Below are 22,289 nucleotides of genomic sequence, written 5' to 3' on the forward strand. Positions count from 1 at the left end.
ATATTAGTATGTTTTTATGTTAATTAGATAAGTATAGTGGAAAAAATTAAATGAGTTTAACCACACACATTACACGAGTTTGTTCATATATTGATTAAATAAGTGTATCTAAATAATGATACGTTTTTACACTGGATTTTCTATCATGATTTTTTCATTAAATTGTTTTTTAGTATTTTGTACGAATAAAGATTTATATTATTTATAATTTTAAGAATTAGTGATAAATTTTTATTTTATTTTGTAAAAAAACATCTATAAAATATTTATTTATTTTAAAATTAAGTAGGTTAAGCTATTTAATATACCAACATGCGGTTGGCTAGTTCCAACCAACATTTTTAAAACTTACAAAAGGATCTAGTTTACTAAGTGGGTTTAGTCTAATTAGTAGAAATCATTTTGAGAATTCTAATATAAATTATTGAGATTTATGATAAATGCTTTATATTATGATAAAATTGTTTTTAATTATTGACAAAAAATTATAATTTTTTGAAATTTCCCTCCCTCTAGATAAATCAGAATAGCTATATCGAATGTCAAAGTTTTGTAGAAACTAAGCACATTTATGAGTTTTTCTTCTGTGAGAGCATTTAACGGATTCTTTAACTTTTTATTTCTTTTACTCTATTCTAATTCTATTCCTAAATATAGTTTTTATGCGCTTAAATTAGAATAATATTGTATTATAATCATAACTTTAAGATGATTTAATTATTATATAGAATAAAATAATGATCTTACATTCTAAAATAAATATTATTTATAAAATATTGAAGGAGACGAGTGATCAAGATAAACTCTATAAAAACATTTTTAGTATGAACACTCCCATCTAAGAATATTCTTTTATAAATAATCTCATTATCTTAGACTTGAAGTATTTTTTTATTAGAAACATTATATGTAAACAACAAAAGTCTATATAGTTAAGATTTAAAGAAGTTTGTCATTAGCTAGAAACGAAGAACATGTTTTGTAGTGTGGAAAGGATAACGTAATGGATGAGAATTCTTAAGAAATGAGTTTTGTTTGTATATATATTACATATGTTTGTGTTGGTGTTTTCTGGTTGGTACGTGTTTCTACTTTCTTCCTCTTATTCCTCATCTTAATTGAAAGGTCAAAATTCCACACTTGTTTCATCAACCCAATATTCTAATTATCTTTTACTTTCTAACAAAAAATATATATTTGTTTGGAAATTGATGAAATATAGATATATTAATCTGTGTTGTTTAATATAATAAAAACTTGGAGTCCTAAAAATTGAGATTATTTTCACATAGATAATTATATTTTTAGTGTTTAGTTCAGAAGTCGATTTTTGAAGAATCAAATTCTAAATATGTTTTTAATATATTTTGACTTAATTTCTATAAATGTACACAAAAAACATGTTCATGCAAAAAAATTCACGAATTGGTAAGAAAACATGTGAAATAAAAAAGAAGATAGTGAAATATTAGAAAGCCTAATGCTAGTTTTGGAGATGCATCTTCGACTGTAATGAAAAGTGATGCAGAGAGAGAAAAAGCATAAAGATGTAAGATAAGGAATATTTTAAGTCATGAATATAACTTTTTTGTTAACATTTAAAAAAATATCAAATATAAAATATTATGTACCTCGAAATTTAAATAAAAACTATTGAAATGAAAAGGAGATTAAAAAATATATTAATGATACGATTTCAATACAACAATTTTATAGAACTGTTATTTTTTATTTATTTTTTTATAATATGACCGTCATTGAATCGTCGCAATATTAAGGACTTTTCAAATTTAAAAATAAATATGTTATGTAGCTATTGTGGTTAAAAACATTAAATCCCTGATCTTGGAAGCAAAAAATCTTTAAACTTCAAACTTATATATATCAAATAAGTGCAAGTATAAATCAGAGAGTATTGTCAAAGACTTTAATGATTTTAGTGATAACATATAATACATATTTAGGTGTACTAACAAAGCTACTTAGTATGCAATAAATCACATAAGTCTTTGTTAAATGTAGTATTATATAAAATTTAAATGAATACTAAACATACAAAAATTAAACAATGTCTAAATAAGTTTAACAAAGCGTTAAACAAACAAGGATCAAACAAAGACTTCAAACAACCACTATAAAAAAAATAGATAACAGTACTACAGTAGAAAAAAAAATCTTATATGAGAAGTCAAGACACAAAATCAAATCAAATTTCAGAATGTCAGGAACAAAGTTGGATTCATAATTTTCAAGGATGATTTCAGAATATTCAATACAATGTTGTCAAAAGCATAGAAAAATATGTAGAATAATAGTCCTTCCCTCTTTACATTGATTGCAATAGAATGGTTTACAAATGTGTACACAATAGATAAAGAAATATACATAATCTATAACTAGGCTGGGCATAATTTAATAAACTGAACTAAACTAAAATTAACTGTATTATATTATACTTAATAAAACTGAACTGATTTTTACAAAAAACTAATTAACTTGTTTTATAGTTCAAGTTAAACAAACTGAACTTTAATAATTTTAGTGCAGTTAACTGGGATTAACTATGTGAGCTGTATGTCTTTCTCCATCAGGTTTTTTTGCTTTCATGGTCAAAGATTTTCTGCCGTCATCGCTGCCCTCTTCCTCCCTGCCAACACAACCAAGAAATTCCCCTTCGTGACACGTTTCCGAATCATGCGGTCGAAAATATCATGCAACCTGACGTATGAAACCGCCACATGTCCCTTGACGCCCTGCAAATCAAACGGCTTCAGCAAAGGAAAGTAGTCTCAGAGGTTAACCCTCCCTACGTCCTCCATGATCCTCCACACCAGCTCCTTAAACTCCTCTGCACTCTCGAACTTCGGATCTACCAAATCCTCCTAAAACACCGTGTTCAATACCAGGTTCAGCATCGTCGCGAATGCCAGATTTCCAATTGGAACACCTTTTCCATTCGAACGTTGCTTCCGAAGGTGCTCAACAAGTTATACGAGACTTTGTGTCATGTTTTCATCTGTAGGTTCCTGTGAAATCAGTTAGTGAATTTCAGGATTTGTACTCCACTGTATGTGTTTAGCTTGAAGGGAGCTTGAAATCAGTTAGTATATTATATTATGTCTCAACCAATTTTAAGTGCAGTGTACTTATGGAATAGTTTCTGCCTTTTTCTTTGTATTATGAAGGGAGCTTGAAACTCACTATTGTCCTCAAAACTGCAATCATGTTCCCTGGAATAGTTTCTGCCATTTTCTTTGTATTAAATGCTCTAATATGGGGACAAAAATGGTCTGAAGTAGTGCCATTTGGAACAATGTTTATTCACTGAATTGCACAATAAATAGTTAACTAAACTGTGAATTAAAAAACAGTTTATTGAACTGAACTACAGTGTAACTGAACTAAAAAATAGTTCAGTTCAGTTACTCTGAACCATATTTTAGTTCAGTGCAGTTTTCCTGAACTGGTTTATAATTAACTATAAACTTTCATAGTGCAGTGAACTGTGGTGCAGTTTGCCCACCCCTATCTATAACGGTTCTTTTTAGGGAGTTTATAAATAGAAACAAAGTCAAGCAAAAAAAATAGTTAATGGAATATATGTGATTTACATGCAAAAATATTGTTAGTAGACTTTATAGTGAATGTTTTATTTACAAGAAAGAGTTGTTGTTTTGACTATTACATTCTTAAATAGAAATAGTTTCACTCTGACTAAGAATTATAATTTTTTTTCCTAGTAATAAGTATTTGATCTAATAATTGGTATTAGATCCAAGGTCACCGGTTCATTTTCTAATCGGACAGTTGTTCAAGACAAATAGTTTCAATTTGCATCAATTATCTTGTGACATAAGCTATGTCATAATTGAAGAGTTTGATTCTTACTAGGACAAATTCCAATGAGGAGATTGTTGTAGTGTACATGAATGATCTCGTAGTGTATGTTGATGGGTTAAATTACAATTGAATTGTAGTGTTTGAGTTGTTATGTTGTTAAGTAGAAGGAGTTGCACCTTAACTTAATGTTATAACTTTTGGTCTAATGGTAAATGTTTGATCCAAAAAGATTCATTTTTTTTCATCTTGAACAATAATACTCACCATAACAAGTTCAGTTGAAATATCAATCGTAATTTCAATACTAATCTCATCAATGAATGATTTGTGCACTCATTCCCAATATAAAAAAAACTTCCTAATTAGAAAAGGAGCAACCATGACGATGAAAGTCCGTGAAAGTTATTCTAACACAACAAAGAAGTTAGATATAAATTAAAACAAACAATGTACCTAAACGATGTTCATTAGTGTGTTTGTTTTTTTATATGGATTTGGAGAAGTGGATTTGAGGAGGAAGTGAGGTGAATGTGTGATTATTTGGATTAAGGGAAAGATGGTGAAAAATGAAAGAATTTCCAATAAAATTTTATGAAAATTAGTTAGTAATGTAATGAATTTGATAGATTAAAAAAATATTTTAATTGATAAAAATAAAATATTATAATTTTTCCCTTTAAAGAATTAAAATAAAATAAAATTAGTGTTAATTAGGTTAAAATGAAATGTGAATTATTATCTAATATAAAAAATAAAAAATGATGAAATTATATTAAATTAAAATTGATTAAATTATTATTATTATTATTATCATCATCCACCAATTAAACAATGTCTGGATCTATTTATTAAGCATGTTGATTTGGGATGCATCTAGTTGCAGAAAATGTGTTGGAGCCATGCCTTGTAGAAGAAAATTGATTCTTCCTAATGGAGAAGAGAGGATAATCAATTCTCCTGCATTCAATTTTTCAAAATTAATGCATATAACATATAAGAATCCATTTTTCAAAATTAACTCATATGTGATAAATGAGAATATATTAAAGACAAAAAAAAAACTAAAATGAATAGAGTTGAAAGACTAAATGCAATCCTTCAAAGAAAAAAAAAGGGCAAAAATAATATACATAATATATAACATTGAAGTAAGTTATTTTAAATTTTAGCATAGTATGAAGTCATATAGACAAATTAATTACTTAGATTCAAAACTCTTTCCCCTTGATTAAAAGTATTCAAGTTACTTTCTATACAGATTCTTAAATCATGAGCTTATGTACCTATCCTTATCCAATATATTCAAAACATAAATTGGATATTCTATAAATTAATTATTACTTACATTCTTGAATATTCTATAAATTAATCATTATTCACATTCAGTTGATAGTATATTATTTAGTAAAAACAAGACAATTATGTAGATATTTCTTGTCTATTTTCAATATAATTTAGGTTGACAAAAAAAATTATAGAGCACTCGCAATAAAAATACTCACTTCACTCATTCTTCGTTAAGAAACCTCTAGTCAGTCTTCTTAATGTCTACAGATAGAGATTAGCAATATATATATAAAATTTTCTATGAGAATTATAATTTTAAAAAAATTCAAATGCATCCCTTTTTGAAATAAACATTGATATAAACTTCAATACCAGTAAGAAATGTTGACCTTATTTATGTTTCTATCAATTTTACTGAACAGAAAGAACTAAAAATATCCATCACCAATCATGGTTGAAACTTGAAACTCCTTCAACTGCCTCCAGCAAGGTAAATAAACATGATCCATCCAAACATGGCTTCGGACAATCTAATCTCTCTAGAGTATCAAATACAAAAGAAATGCTCACCATAAAAATCTCACCTACCAAAGGCCAATATTTGATAAATCTGTTCAATTTACATTTTACCTGCATCATGCCACATCCTAACGTACCTACCACACAAAACCTAGAGTGTTTTTACAAAGCCAGAATGAAGCAATAGTGGGTTATCCAAGGCAGGTATTATTGATCTCTCACATACAATCGATCCCCCCACTGTCTAAGATATTGTCATTTCTGTAGTTTCAGGATGTCCTATCTGATGACGTTTGATCATTTTTATCAGAATTGAGATTGATATTGGATTGTGATTTGTCTGCTGATGCTACATCATTATGCTCGTTCTCTTCTTTCTTTGAATTCAGAAACCGACCACCACATCCTCTCGGTCTTCTCAGTGCGTGCATGTGTCGAGATTCATGCAAGTATGGCTGCAACATTTATTACAGGACAAGAGCAAGTAAGTACCTCTACATAGGAAGTCAGGTAAGAAGCTTACAACAATAGAACATTGGTGTCATTAGAACGAAATATATAGAAGCAGAGAATGATATACCTTCCTATTTCTTATAGCTTTATTTTCTGATTCAGCTTTAGCACGGGATTGTCTACGTCTCAATATACCGTGATATTGTTTTGCATTGACAAACACAGGCTCCTCAACTGCATCAGTTGGGAGAGGAACACCAGCTTGCTGAATTCCCATTAACTGAAGATGGACCTGGAACAGGACATGATTCAATAATTGGAGGATAAGAAAAGGATACAAGGAGACACCAGAATATTAACAGAATCAACATTAAAAGATTAGAGCAAACCATTGGCTGTCCACCATAGGCTTGTGGGGGATAAGGTTGAGTATCATAGGGAGCAAAGATGCTTCTATAATAAGGATCTGGATATGGATACACAGGTGGTACCTTCAATTATATAACAAAGTAAAATAAATCAGTAACACGTATTGAACATTTTCATTCTAAAATAAAATACCAAGAACAGTACTAGCGAAAACGGTGATTTGGGGCATACTTTAATATCATGTCCAAATAAAAAGTGACACCAGCATTCGCTTGGGAAATCATTCATTTACCTCAACAGCTATGACAAAAAAGATACGGTTTCTTTAAAATCAACCTTAATAACCCACACACAACCACTGAAGAAAACTAATGTGAAAGAAAAACTTCAGATTGAATAATTATTTGCTAGTCCAGAAGCCTTGAGTCTTCTGTTAACTAGAACAAGATCGATAAATCTATGGCATCCAGAAATCTTTTCACATAATTGCTGCTTTGAAATCGGCTTGTTGTAGCACATGGGGACTCACCTTAATGGATAAAACGTAATGTAAAAATACTAATTTATTCATGAATTAGAGGAAGAATAAACCTGGGCAAAATTTTCATCATGATTTGATAATATTCAGATTCAATTTGCTTCAATGACAAAACAACGGCAACGTGTGTCTATCTTATACTTACAACAGGCAAGACAAATTGGATGATATCTAATGGTTATGGCCCATACAAAAAACAAATCATTCCTTAGTAACTCTGGAATTAATCAAATATTAGGATGAGATTCAATGAGGACTGATGGCGTCAAATAATTGAAGAAACGTGTCTCTTTTAAGCCAATCAGAATGAAACCCAAAGAGAGACGAAGTTCATACCATTGCATGCCCAGCTCCAAGCTGGCCAGGTGTTGCATACTGTACATTGACATTCTGGGTTCTAATAGCGGAATCAGAAATTCCATTTGCAGACGGGGACTGCACTTGGGATTCTGACTGGTGCTGCCCTTCATCTTCATTATCTGCATAAACATTTTGTTGCATAAGTTCAGACAGTAAATATGTTCTCCGAATAGAGTGAAGGAACAAGTAAAATGCTTCAATTTAAGAAAAACATCAAAATTCCAATAGGATTAATAGCTAAGATGCTAAATCCAAAACAGAACAAAATATCTTAAAAACGAACCTAGTACAGTATTTTATAATGCATGTGAAACAATCAGAATGCAAAAAACATCTATCATAAATGGAACACAAACTCCAGATTTCAGTTGAGTCTGTAAATACAGAAGAAACAGAGATTGTCAAAAACATTAGTTGAAGTGAACTTTTCTACCCAAATTTGTCACCTGCTAAACATGTGACAACTTACAATTTAACTCTTTTCATCTCAAACTAATGCGCACTGTTTTGGTGGAGGACAATTTCCTCTGTGATGTAACGGGGATCTTGCTACAAACTCCTGCACACTAATTGCCTTTATAAATCTCTAAATAATTAGCTTGAATGTGGGAAAATTGAATATATCACTCAAGAAAACAGATAATTATAAACAAAGTTCAAAAGGAAATACAAAGGAGACCCGATACCAGGAAATGAATAAACCATAAATAAAAAAAGGTGAGTAATTACAATGCGTGGATGGATATGAATAATATTAATAGTTAACATAGTTTAAACCCCTTCACAATTCCCCACGCTACAGTGAGGCATAGTGAGGGAAAACATCAAACAGACATTTAGGCTTTGCTTGTTACGGGTATCAGTATTAGAGTATAGCACTACACATGAATAAATTCATAGTTCTTACAATTTACCATTTTCACATGATAAAATTTTAGAATCTAGAATGCACACTGGAGTTGCCGAGGGAAGGTTCTACTCTAATGAACAACAAAGCAATAATATTAACAGTTTAAATATGTTTTTAGCCTCTTAAATTGGAGTAGGTGTTTTTGACTTCCAAATTTAAAATTGATCATTTTATACCCTGCAATTTCAAAAATGTTTCTTTTAGTCCATCTGCCATAAATATCATTAAATATTAAATATATATAATTAACAATTTGCTAATGGCAAGCTGTTTTGATTTTGCATTCTTATCTCATCATTAAATACTTAAGAACATGTTTATTTTTCTTCCAAAGTACTCCTTTTGACAACATGTGTGCATAAGACAATTGGGCAAAGGGACTAAACAAGCTTTTTTCAAATTACAAGGACTAAAAAGATTAATTTTAAATTTGAAAGATAAAATTAACTCAAATTTGAGGAATTAAAAATATATTTAAGCCATTTATTAACATATTATGTAGGACAGAAAGGTAGCCAGTGCAGGAGTTAGTTAAAAACAAAGATAAAGTATTCGAGGATTATAGGACTTACTAAAATTTAAAGAATTTTAGAAGTTTCAAATTTTTTTAAAATAACAAAATGAGATACTATGAAAGCTAAAATAGGATATTTATAAATGCTTAACGATAGCATGAAACCATATGTAAAAACTAAAAATATAACAGCTAGGAAATGTTGATTGCAGTCCCTAGGCATGACATCAAAACAAAGATGCTTCTCAGAAAAACAGCACACCATAAATAGCAAAAGAAGAATATAAGAAATAAGTCATATTATGCAGCTTCAGTGCAAGAGTGTGAATTCAATGACTTGTGTGATTAAAAGATAGGCAACCTCAAAAGACAGCGAGTTGTAGATCAGTGATACTGAGAGGTCAATATCATTTAATGCAAACTAATAATTTTAATAATTTTCAAGAGGTAATTAATAAAACAAAGGGTAACATCCAGTTTAGTTGCCTGTGTGAATTGTAGCCAAAGATTAAAAGTTACTAGACAGTAAGTAAGAAACATAAGTTTTTATGAAAAGATCCTAACTTTCTGTTTCTGAAAATTATCATTTTTTCTTTAAGAAAGGTATTCTTTTACCCTTTTTTGTTATTTTCACAAAAAGAATAAATCCATGACACAGCAATATTAAATGCAAATTTGCTGCACTCAAAACAGTAGCTATTCATCTTTCCCAATTTCAACTTGATGTTTAGTAGAAACTTCTCCATTAACAATTCCTTAGACAGAGATGAGCTATTGTTGTTGTAACGATTCCACTAGACACAAAAACACCAATTATATTGCTCCATATGTTGTTAACTAAACTTGGGACATGCAGTTAATCTACTCGTCATAAATAGGAAAGTTACAAATAATAAACTGCACCAAGTTCATGTAAAATACCAGTAAGGTTGTGAGCAGAGGTCATGTTTCGAGTAGGGCGTAACACTATCCAAACCTGGAACCGAAATTGTAGACAGAAGTTAGGAGTATTACAGCCACAAGCTACATAGATAAAACAGAGTAAAAGAAGCTGAAACGAAAACTAAAACAGCAACAGTATATACGATTTATAGCTCTTCAACTGAACTTACATATTGGATATACCATAAAGGCAGAACAAAGACAGACAAAAGCACATATCAGAGATGGATGTACTGTAGAGATCAGATCACAAATAAGCGACGATAAAAATAGTTTGCTACTATTTGTTACAGTTGTTCACTGGCCCTTGTAGCATGAGTAGAAGGAATAAAAATATAAAGAAAAATCAACCATGAAACATAAAATTTCAAATAAAGCGACAACAGAACATTTGAATAAGAGAATTTCCCCAAACCAACCGAACAAAGAATTCCAAAATTGCAAGCAAAACCGGGTAGAGCGAGAAAATAACAGTTGGGTTAGTTACAGAGCACCCACAAGCTCAAGATAAAAAATTGCAAACACAAACAACCCCAAGAGCATGTCAACCCCAACAAATTCACGCCTTTCTTGTGATTACACATTCGCTTGGAGTGATATCAGCGAAAATTGAAAAGCAAGAAACAGTAAAGGAAGAAAAGACAGAGAAAATAATAATTGTTGGGAGAATTAAATCGAAAAGCGGAAAACGAGAATTTGGTTGGTGATTGATTGAAGTGAATTGGAGGGAAGAAAATTAGGGTTTAGGAATTGGAAATTAACCTTGAAGAAGTTGAATTATTGTGGTCGAGAGAAAGTGGTTGCGGTGGTGTGAAGAAGAATGTGCTGTGTTGCGTAGCGTTTGTGGGTACACAGCTACTACGCTGGACCCTCCCTATCCACACACCAAATCCTGCTGCATCTTTCTTTTGCTTCTATTTCCCCACAGATACTTCCTTTCTCTTTCCTTTTTCTTTCTCTTCTCTATGTGTGGTTGGATCTTCCCCAACAATATTCTTTTCAAACCTCTCAACTTTTTATTCTTATTATTATTATTATATAAAAAATTCATTTCATAATACAAAATATACCAATATGCAAATTTACGTTTTTTCTTTCGATAATAAACTATGTAATTTTTCTATTATTATTTTTGCCTTTTTAGGAACACAATTAGTAACATAAGATTCATAATAACTTCAATATTTTGGTCAAATAATTAAAGTAGACTTCATTTACTAGATTTATAGAACTCCGTTTAGTCCAAACTGACATTTAGATTATATTTTATCTGCTTTGACTTGACTTGATCAATTGAAAATTCACTCACCTGATTGATTTAGTCCATATCTTTTAGTTTATATAAATATATTTGTATATATTAAAAAAATATTTCAAATATTATTTAATTTATGCTAATAATGTTTTGAAGTTTAAAATTATAATCATAATTTTATATTTTATTTATTATTTTATATATTAGAACTTTGATATAAAAATAATCGAAATGTATATAAATATAGGTTTAATATATATATAGGTTTAATACCCAATTTTGTCCCTAGTTTGGTTTGCAAATCTCAATTTAGTCCCTTTTTAGAAAAATGTTTGAAATTGGTACTTACTTTAAAATTTTTGAGTCCAAATAGTCCCTTCCGTTAAGTATAACTAAACGAAGTTAATGGGTTAATGATGTGGCACTACTTATTGATTACGTGTCAAAAAATGTGCTTACGTGTTGGTTAATTAGGAAATAAATTAGGAAAGAAAGAATTTTATTCAAAAATAATTTTTTAATTGGGAAAGAAAGGATTTTATTTAGAATTAGGGAACAGTAACTAAGAGTCAAAATTTTATTGTGTGTGGTGAAGAATTGGCTCAACAATGAAAAACCCTCAAAATTGAAACTCACAATTTGGGGTAGGGATTGTTCCTCGCTAGGATCGATTTGCACGGTGGTGACACCGATTTCTCTGAGGCGGAACCCTAGCTTCTCCCCGACGCGAGAGGCCACTTTACCGTCCAGTAGCGCTGGGATCTGGGGAACCGGTTGAGCTGTGCACGGTAGTGAGCCGCGAATTCCTGCTCCGACGAGGAGGGCATGGCTATTATGGAGGAGGTGGTGGTGTTGGTGACTTGGGCGAAACCGGCCACCGCGCCTCTTCCACGCCACTGCTTCGTCAACTCCAGCCACCGTGCCACTGCTTCTCCGATCCCGTCTGCTCTCTCCAACACCGGCAACCCAGGGAGGGGTTCGTCTTCATCGCACGTCCAAACCTCCACTCGACTGGCAGCCGCGAGCCACCGGAGCCGTCGCCAGTCGAGGCGAAATCTCTCCTCCTTCGTCGCTCGTCGCACGCGGGAAGTTCTCTCCCTTCTCCGTCCATAGTCGCCGCCACTACAGAGGCGGAAACTGCCGCCACCGAGGCTGCCGCGATGGGCTCTCCTATTTCTCTTTCAAGGGTTCTTTCGTCTCCAGCATCACCACCGGACCGAAGCATTATTCCCTCTCTTTTTCTCATTTTTTTTATTTATTTACTGATTAATTTGGCATTGACTGATTCGATGTTTTACTGGGATTGAAAATGACGAGTGTGTGTTGTGTACATCTGAGTGTGAGGGGTGAATGTTGGATCTGTTCTGCCCTGTGTGTTGATTGGGTTATGTTTATTGGGAGTGATTACGGTCGAAGAACAATCCGGTCGAAATGATTTTGCGGGCAACAATCTGGGCGAAAAAGAAGGTGTGATTGAAACGAAGGTGACGAAGACGAGACGAAGAAGAAGAGTAAGAGAGTGAGAATGAGTGTGAGTGAGGTGAAGGTGGGTGTGTGAGGGTGTACGGTAACGGCTGGGGATGCGGTTTTTTAGGAGCCAGGAACCTCGGGTTTTCGCCATTTCATATATAAATTTAGGTTTAATACCACGTAAGCAACGCACACAATTGTGTTTTGACACCTAAGCATTAATTACTGCCACATCATCATTCTATTAACTCCGTTAGCTTATATTTAACGGAAGGGACTAACTTGACTCAGAAATCTACAAGTAAGGATGCATTACAATTACTTTTCTAACGAGGGACTAAATTGAGATTTCCGAACCAAACTGGGGACAAAATTGGGTATTAAACCATATATATATTATGTTTTTATTCGTTTAATGTAAAGTATTTAGTAATTCAACAATTTGATATGTAGCAAATGCAGATCTGAGACAGAAGGACAAAACTGTAGGTTTGTGTTTTTTTAAGATAGATTTGAAGAGAGTAAGTGGAAATTTGAGTAGACTTCAGGGAATGAATTTTAGAATTTTATTTCAAAGGATTTGAACATAAGTTGAGTAGATTTGATAACAAAGTTTATGAAAATTTGTGAGTAATTTGACTCAAATAGAAAAAAAATATTTTAAAAATTTAAAATTTAAGATTATTATTTTATTTTTATAATTATTTGTTTAATAATAATAATAATATTATTTAATATAATATAATTATTTGTCTCTCTCTACTTTCTCATTCTTATTTTACCCTTAGTAAAATTTTACTTTTAGGGTTAATATTTTTTAACCTCTACCCACTCCAATCTTTTACATGTATGCAGCGACAACTCTTCTTCCTCTTTATCGTTCGTCCCTTCATTGTTTCATTGTGCTTTTCTTCCTCTTTCACGTTCTACTTCTTTCTCTCATTCTTTAATTGTGATAGATTTGTGGTGTGAGAGTGTGGTGAAGTTTCATTAGGTGATGTGCTTAATGGAAGATTGCAAGTGGTGATGGAAGGAACTGATCCAGCCGTGCCAAGATCGGTGTGTGGTGGTGGTGTGGTGGTGCTTGAAGGTGCAGGGGTGAAGGTGTAGAGATTCGTCGTGAAGGTGCGTAATAAACCCTAAAAAAAATAAACATGTAATCTTTAAATGGAGATGAGCATCCGTCAGCGGATGTCAACATCTTTTTAAGGGAAAACAGATGTCGATATTCGTTTTGCCTTAAACGGATGTTGACATCCGCTGATGGATGCTCACATCCGTTTAAAGATTACATGTTTATTTTTCAGTTTATTTTTATTAGATTATTTTTTATATATTAATTTTGGAGATATTTTAATAATGTAATTTATATGTTTTGATGTATTATTTTTTAATATATTTTTGATGTATTTTAATAATGTATTTTTGAAGATCTTTATTGTTATTAGTTTATATTTATATTTTCTATATTTTGCACGTTATGTGACATCCATTCATGGCATGTTATCTTCTTCCTCCGAACACACACACACAGAGAAAACAAAAAACACACGACAAAACACGAACCACCACAACATCAACCACATAACAAACACAATATATTCAATACATTTATAAAAAAAAATTTAAAAATATCATGCAAATGAAGCAAGAAACGAAGAAACGAAGATCCAAAAACTAATCTCTCGTAGACCCAAGACGCGAAGCACCACCGCCGAATGACCACCGCAAACTCCCCACACCGTCGTCCGGAAAGAGAGAAATGAGACTTAGAGAGTTGGGGGTGTGGCTATGTAAACGGATATGGAGGAGAGAAGTAAGAGATGGGAGACGAGAAGAAACAGATCTGGTGGAGTTGGGGGTGGGAATCTGAAAAGAGAGAATGAAAGTTGGGAGGTGGGACTGAGTGAAAAGTGAAAATGGATAAAAATATAGGGTTTGAGTTTAAAGTAAATAAATAAAGTTAAAAGTAAAAAAAAGTTTTTTTTGTAATTAAAAAACTTTTGCAAAAGGTTGAGGAGGTGAAGGGAGAAGGGGTGGTGGTGGAGGGAGCAACACCCTAAGAATTAAAGGCAAATTAAATATATAATTTTATTCTTATTTATAGGTGCATAGTTTGACTTTTAGAACCTCATATTAAAATACTTTCGTCTTAACTTAATCATCAGTTTATATTTCAATTGATCCGATAGGAAATTTAACTTAGAGGTTTAAACTCTCGGATCGTCCTCATATTTGTTGGGGAATCTCAAGTGGGTACTCGTTTTTTAAATTGTCAAAATTTGGTCCATATATTTGTAAAATTGAGCCAATTTTGTCCTCTCCTTTAAGTTTTGATAGACGGCGTTGAAAGGTGCTGAGTTGTATTTTTTATTAAATGGTGTGACATTGTGTATTAAATTAAATGGGTTATGGGTTATTGAATAACCATTCCACGTAGAAAAGTAAATTTTTCCACACTGCTTCTTCCTCAACTATACACTAACCCGACGAGCCACTGGACTTTGTTGTTTGCCGGGAGGAGCACTGGATGCGCGTTGGTGTTGGTGACCGCAAAGTTCATGGATCGGACTCTAGGTAGGTTCGACATGGCAAATCCTTCACTAAAAAACCCTTCTTCTCGAACTCACTCTCAAGTCAATGCCGAATTCGAAATTCAAATTTTAAACCTTCTCAAACAAAATAAAAAAAAAGTTATTTGTTTTTCGTGAGTAAAATCTTGGGATTTTGAAATTTGAGTAGTAGGCTTACCAGGTTCGAAGATTGGTGATGATTTTTCATGGTGGCTCTTGAGATGCGAAGTGGTGGTGTTGATTTGAAGTTTGCGATTTTGGATTTTAGGGTTTATTTGCAGGTTCGATTTGCGGCTAAAGCTCCCGCGATCGACTCACGTTTCAAGGATTTTCCTTTTGTCTAGTTCTTAATTTCTTATTTGCAGCTTGGATCAGTGAAGAAGGTGTAAAGGTTTTTTCAGCCCTTCCATTTCGGTGGATCCTCTCATCAAGATGCCAATCCACAGATCCTCCTCAAAAAAAAAAAGGCTTTTTCACATTGCAGTCATTGCCCCTGACTCTGTCTACAACATGTGGCAGTGTAGAGTGATGTACTTTTGGTACAACAAATTCAAGCATGGACCCCAATTTGGGATGAGAGGCTTCACTCGGATCCTTCATTCTAGGAAGCCTGACCAGTTCATGGATGAGATCCCCACCTTTGTTGCTCAGCCTTTACCTGATGGGATGGATCAGATTTTGCTTTTCTTCTTGCAAAATTATGTTTTCTGGGTTCTGTTGGGTGATTTTTGTTGTGTTTCCCTGCTTTCACTGCGGATGTTATTCTTATGAAGTTGAAAAAATTGAATTTTTTTAAATGGGGGGGAGGGGTTCTATTTTTGAATGATTGAAAAATCTTATGAATTTGTGGGAATGGTATAACATTGTAAAAGGTTTTTAACTGTTTTTTGACAACATGGTAATATGTTGACTTTTGTTTTCTATAATTTCAAGTGGTTGGGTTGTGTTTCTCTACCGCAATGACTGTGACTATTCAGAACAAAAGAACAAACTAATTAAGGCGCGACTTGGGATTTAAGGTTTTTCTGGCTTTGGTTTGAGTTTGAAGGTTTATGAAGATGGAGAAGAAGGTTCCTGGTGGGTTTTGTTTTTGGTAGCGCGTTTTCTGGTTGGGTCAGAAGAAGATGGTGGATCCAGCAAGGTTAACAATGGAGAGGGTCTACAACACAACCCATTTAATTTAATACACAATGTCACGCCATTTAAAAAAAATATACAGCACAACATTTCTTAACGCTGTTTGTCAAAACTTAACGGAGAGAGCAAAATTGGCTCAATTTTACAAATATATGAACCAAATTTTGACAGTTTAAAAAGCGAGTACTCACTTGAGAGACGATGTGAGTATTTAAACCTATCTTATATTATGAATGCTCAAGATATAAAGTAGTTGCAAAAATATATTGAGCTAAATAAGGTTTATTCCTTAAACTTTAATATAAAATTACAATTCATTTTTTTTTGTTAGTTTAATCCAAAACTTAAAAAGTTAAATAAATATAATTATATTATTTATTATAAAAGTTTAAAAATAAACTATATCAAATTGATATAAAAACAAATTCTAATTAAACAACATTAGAAACGGTAAAGATATTTAATTTAAATAATTTTTATGATAAATATTTTATTTGTATTATTTTATTGAATTTTTTTAATTTTATCATCATATTAAATACTTTAACAAGAGTGACATTATATATATATATATATATATATATATATATATATATATATTTAATTTCATGTTGGAAAAGTTAGATTATGATATTCCTTCGTGAATCTCCTTGAAAATCTTTTCCTGGAAAACTTGATTGAAAATAATTTCCGAAAAAAATTATTTCCTCAGGACTTAATTTTTAAAATGAAAAAAAATTTAAATATTATAATTCTCCAATTTGAAATTATTGAAAACAAAAATTTCTCTACTACCAAACATCTCGTGTAGTAAAACTAAATATAAGGTTAAAGAGATATTTACTTTAAAATAGAGATGTGATATATATGGTCATCCAGGGATTGAAGTAAATTTAACTCATCGGATAATTTTGATTTTATGACAAATTAATTGTCGCAAGATTTTAAATATGAATTGTAATTATATTTTTAATAATAATAATAATAATAATAACTATTTAACTTTTAATTTTACATGTATTTTATTTTTCAATCATCTTAAACATGTTTTATTATTTGTTTAATAAACTTGGGTGTTGCTCCCTCCACCACCACACCTTTCTTCCTCCACCTTCAATTTACTATTTTGTTCCTAAGTAAAATTTTATTTTTAGGGTTATTTTTTAATTTTACCCATTCACAAACTATTCCACTAATAACCTTCTAGTCCCCCGTGAGTAAAATATTTTTCTTTCATTTTAACATTATATTTCTTCCTCTCTTTCTTTCGTCGCTGTGAGATACTACAAGTTGTAAAGGTTGGTGGTGATGGAAAGAATTATCAAGCAGTCTCCTTCTCGTGATGCAGTGTCGCTCTCGTGGTGCAGTGTGTGGAGTGGTGCAGTGCGTGTGTTGCTTCCTCAAGGTGCGTATTCGAATAAACCTTTAAATAAAACCCTAAAATAAAAAACGTAACCTTTAAACGAAGGTGACATCCTTCAACGGATGTCAAAATCCTTCAACGGATGTCCGTTGAAGGTAAAACGGATGTTGACATCCGTTTTTCCTTAAACGGATGTTGACATCCGTTGAAGGATGTCACCTCCGTTTAAAGGTTACGTTTTTTATTTTAGGGTTTATTTTATTAGTTTATTCTTTATTTTGGAAATATTTTAATAATTTAATTTAAATGTTTTGATTTATTATTTTTGAATATATTTTTAATGTATTTTAATAATGTAAGGAAAATGAAGAAGAAAGAAACGGAGGAGAAGAAGTGAAACGGAGAAGACAAATGGGGTTGCAAAGTAAAACGGAAAACAAATTGTTAAACGGAAATGAGAGATGGAAAGATTGGGTGCAGGGAGTAAAGTAGGAGAACTAGGTTTGAAATAAATTAAAATAGTAAAAGTAAAAAATTTTAATCTGAGGATATAATTGGAATTAAAAAAATTGGAGAGGTGGAGGGAGAAAGGTGTGGTGGTGGAGGGAGCAACACTCAATAAACTTTCAGGTGTTCTATTTTTTTATTTGTTTTAGATTTTTTTTTTACTTTTTAATAGAATAACCAGCCTATTACTTTATGCACCCAACAAATTACTTACTGCACCCAAAACATTTCAATATACTCAACTATACGCAGTTGCATAATAAAAGTTATTCGGAATGAGCATTCCAAGAAGGTAACATAAGTAATTCTGAAATGTATTTTTAATTATTTATTTTAGAACTTTCAACAATGAAATTTATCAATATATTCTTAATAATTTAAATTTTATTCAAGAATATTATTTGGATAACGATCCTTATATTTAACTTTCAGAAATCAATGACTCTTAAATATTCTTACTAGTAGCAAATAATTTTTCCATAAGGGACTCAGATAACTTTCCTCTCTACACAAATGTCATCTCAACCATTCAAATAAATAATTTCATTTGCCTTCTATTATTTTTATTATTTCTCAATAATTAAGAGGTGTGGTAAGAAATTGTGAAGATATAAAAAGTAATTATAGTCTATTTACAATAGTATATTTAAATGGTGTTTTCATGAATTAAACCAAAGAGGATCCTATTGAAATAAATTGTTCAAATTAAGCTGTATAATATTAGTTATTGTTAAATTTGCTAATATTATTTTTTAGAAGTATAATTTGTGATAATTTAGAAAATAGTATAAAAGTAGTAATAGTTTTTAAAAATATGATACTATAATATTTTAATTATAAAAGGTCAAGGTTATAAATAGGTTTTTTTATTAAAAAAAGTTTATTTTATAAAAATCATATCTCTCTAGATTTTTTTTTCTAAACTTTTCTTCTACCTTCTCTTTATATTTATAATCTCAACTTCATCCTTTTGAAAATTAAGGATCCTAAGATTTCTCTTTGTGAAAACAGATTCACTTAATGAGATTGAAGAACATAGTCAACTTACTTTTTGTGTTTTTTAAGTAGTTTTGACTCTTTTTATAATAAGAGTTTTCTTTGCCTAGTTTGTACATCTTATGATAAATAGAGCTCTAAGGAGCATCTGAGCAAAAACTGTCAATATAATTAAGTTAAGGAAAGTTAATTTTAATCTTTGCACGTCTAACTTTCATTTGATTTGGTTATTGGTTTTCTATGGGTTGATGGTTGAATTAGTATATTAGTCTTAATTGATCTTGACTGAATTGGTTGAGAAAATGTATAATTGTGTTAATTAATGAAAAGATATCTAATGTTGTGAAATTTGAGATTCATTTGTTATAGGCTATCCTTAGTTCAAATAAGTCATTTTTATCAAATTGGTGTTGTTTATGAGTTGTTTTGTTTATACAAGAAAAACTCCTACTTAAGCTAAAAATAGCCTCTTTTATGTAGTTTTGGGTTATGTAAACTCGTTAGGTCACTCACTGAGCAAGTGTTGAAATTGAGTTTGACATAGAGGTAGAAGAAGGCTTCTCGTTAGGTGAGTGTCAAATATAGGTTTTGGTAGATATGTAGGGGAGGTTTTCTTGTTGGGTGAGCCAACCTCTCAGTACACAAGTTCATATTTCCTACTCTGAGTCATTTCAAAAAATTTTGGATTCTTATTTCGTTAATTGTTGGATTAAGTTAAAATTTTGACAGTTAATCCTAGACATGTGAATTGTATGAATGAAAAGGGAAGAAGTCATCATAAATTCTACTAGATTTACAAACTCACACACAATATTTTAATCAATGTGGTGAGAGTTGAAAATGATTCTTATGACAAGCTTTTTGGTGGAATCTCCTTTTTGGTCCATGAATTGAACTTACCTTGGTTATGCGGGGTTAAGACAATACAGTTTGGTATGACCGGTCTTGATATTTTGTTTCATTATTTCATGACACGTGCATGACTTCTATTGTCCAAGTGAATGCATAAATCCAAATTTGAGTCTAGAATTAGTATACTGTAAATCCTAATAATATGATGTGTTTTATGAATCCAAGATAGTGATTTTTGCGTATTGTGAGCTTATAAGTATTATGGATGTACAAAAATGATCATTAGTTTACCTTTTCTTTTTTGTGTGTTATTATTTATACACTTCCTATTTTATAGGTGAACAAATGATACCGTAAGTAATGATATCATCAATAAGATAATTTGAGTGGTATAGATAAAAATGAGTCACGTATAGTTTCTTTTATGTTTTACAAATTTCTTCTAGATTTAGAATACATTAATATTTATGAAAATGTTAAAAGTTATATTTGGAAAAACTTTTTTTATAAATAAAAATTAGCTTACAAATAAGTTACTTGGTAGATAATCTTTTATGTTTATTGGAATTTTTGTTTGGTAACTTTTAATTAAATTAATTTTAATTTATTTAAAATTCAAATATAATTTTTTCTTCATATTTTCTATCATAAAAATATTAATAAAGAAACTCATTAAAACAAACCTTATATCTGCATGTTTGAATTTGATTCAAATATTCTCATGGTTAATTCCAACTTCAGATTAAAAGTTGAACAAACAATTGTTCTGTTTTCTAAATTTTTGTAATTTGAAGAACCAAAAACAATTATAATAGTCATCCAAATACACAAATTTATTTTGTTATGTGCAACTAACAGTGCAGTTGAAAAATATATAAATTAAAATTTGCAAAATAAAAAATTGCAATCCTTATACGATATTAACATCAAATAAGATTATTCAATCATTGACTAAATAAATGTTTATATTAAGAATTATAGGTTCGATCAAAATTATTATTATTACATATAATAATTCGATGCATGTTAATTATAATCAACAATGAAATTGATAAAAAGAAAATCCTCTACTTGGTCTTCTTTTTCCATGTGAGTTTGTGTGTAATGCAAAAGTAAAGACCAAATATTGAAAGATGCGATCATGGCCTTTATTCAGTATCTTATAATAATCCAGGTTATAAGTTAAACTTACAGTTTTATAGTATAAAGTCCAGGACTTTGAATCTTAAATGAAAAAACTATATAAATAAGTCATTTTTCAAGTTCTACCAGATTAAGAAAACAAAATAAAAAATAGTAAAAAGTATATTTCATAAAATATCATAATAAAGTAAAAGTTGTACAAATATTTTTAAAATATTAGAGTATAATACAAAAAGTCACATAGAATAAAAAAAAATCATAATATAAACCTAGAAATGAGGGTGATAAAAAAAATGAGTTCAACATACTAGCATAATAATCTAGTAAAAAAAAATGATTAAAAGATCTTCTTAATTTGGTAATCCGATATAATGTTTAACTCGGTAGGTCAGTTTGATAATTTAAATGAAAAAATATATTTTGATATATTATAGAAAATTAAAAAAAAAAGTATTATATTTAAATAAGTGATAAATTATTCTAACATAATTTAATAATTAGTTTGATAACTTGACTTCAATATAATAACATGATATAAATCCGTTTTAACTTATTAATCTAGAATTCTTTTGATAAACTAGATTGTAAAAGTCAATCAGTTATTAAGTGATTACTAGTTTGATTTGATCCATTTTTGGTATCAAGAGTTGAATTTAAATAATTGAATTGATTCATTTTATCATTCTAATTAGAAATTATAAAATAAAATAAAACTTTGTAATGTAACACTTGAATTAGGGATGATGCATGCATAAATTGATTGTGGAAGGCTGATGGTGGTGATTGATTATACAAGACATGGAAAGATATAATTAAAGGTAGCATGCATTTTCTAAATCATGATGATGTCTACTTGTTTTTGTGTGCATGAGTTTGTGTTGGTTGGTTCATTGAAATTGATGATGTTGCTTTTTAACCAACTAACTCCTTTTCTCATCTCTAACCTTCAACTCCTTCCTTTGCTTTCGTAGGTTTTGAAGTATTGTTAGGCAAAGAATTTTGGTTGGTGAAAACATGATTGTGTCATTGATTCTCTCATTTTATTTTTACTATAACCATTCTCAAAACAATTTCCTCATTCCAAATTATTTTTTAAAATTATAAAATATGTTTAAGATAAATTACACTATGAAGGCATTGTAGACTATTCTTTTTTATATATTACAAGAAACAAGAAAACAAAACATTATATTAAAATAAATATTCCATTAAGTGTTCAAAATAATTTTTATTTTTATTTAATTATACTGGTCGTTGTTGT

General features: G+C 30.5%; 1 protein-coding gene across 1 annotated transcript; it reads right to left on the bottom strand.

The window, feature by feature from the left end:
- Positions 1-5,578: 5,578 nt before the first annotated feature.
- On the bottom strand, positions 5,579-10,718 carry NF-YA7 (nuclear factor Y, subunit A7). Its single transcript, XM_047314869.2, has 6 exons — positions 10,495-10,718; positions 9,712-9,766; positions 7,343-7,485; positions 6,489-6,590; positions 6,227-6,391; positions 5,579-6,101 (listed from the first exon to the last, which is right to left on the bottom strand). The coding sequence occupies exons 2-6, from the start codon at positions 9,734-9,736 to the stop codon at positions 5,916-5,918; spliced, it is 621 nt and encodes a 206-aa protein (XP_047170825.1). The 5' UTR covers positions 9,737-9,766; positions 10,495-10,718; the 3' UTR covers positions 5,579-5,915.
- Positions 10,719-22,289: the final 11,571 nt, after the last annotated feature.

Source organism: Vigna umbellata, chromosome 1 (assembly GCF_029865625.1).
Source record: "Vigna umbellata cultivar VRB3 chromosome 1, Vumbellata_1.0, whole genome shotgun sequence".
In the NCBI taxonomy this organism is placed as follows: Eukaryota; Viridiplantae; Streptophyta; class Magnoliopsida; order Fabales; family Fabaceae; genus Vigna; species Vigna umbellata.

Excerpts from the sequence above, each read along its gene's own strand:
- NF-YA7 (XM_047314869.2), bottom strand. The coding sequence starts at position 9,736 with ATGACCTCTGCTCACAACCTTACTG. Across the intron at positions 6,591-7,342 it reads TTGGAGCTGGGCATGCAATG|GTACCACCTGTGTATCCATA; the intron begins GTATGAACTTCG and ends ATATAATTGAAG. Across the intron at positions 6,392-6,488 it reads CCTATGGTGGACAGCCAATG|GTCCATCTTCAGTTAATGGG; the intron begins GTTTGCTCTAAT and ends GTCCTGTTCCAG.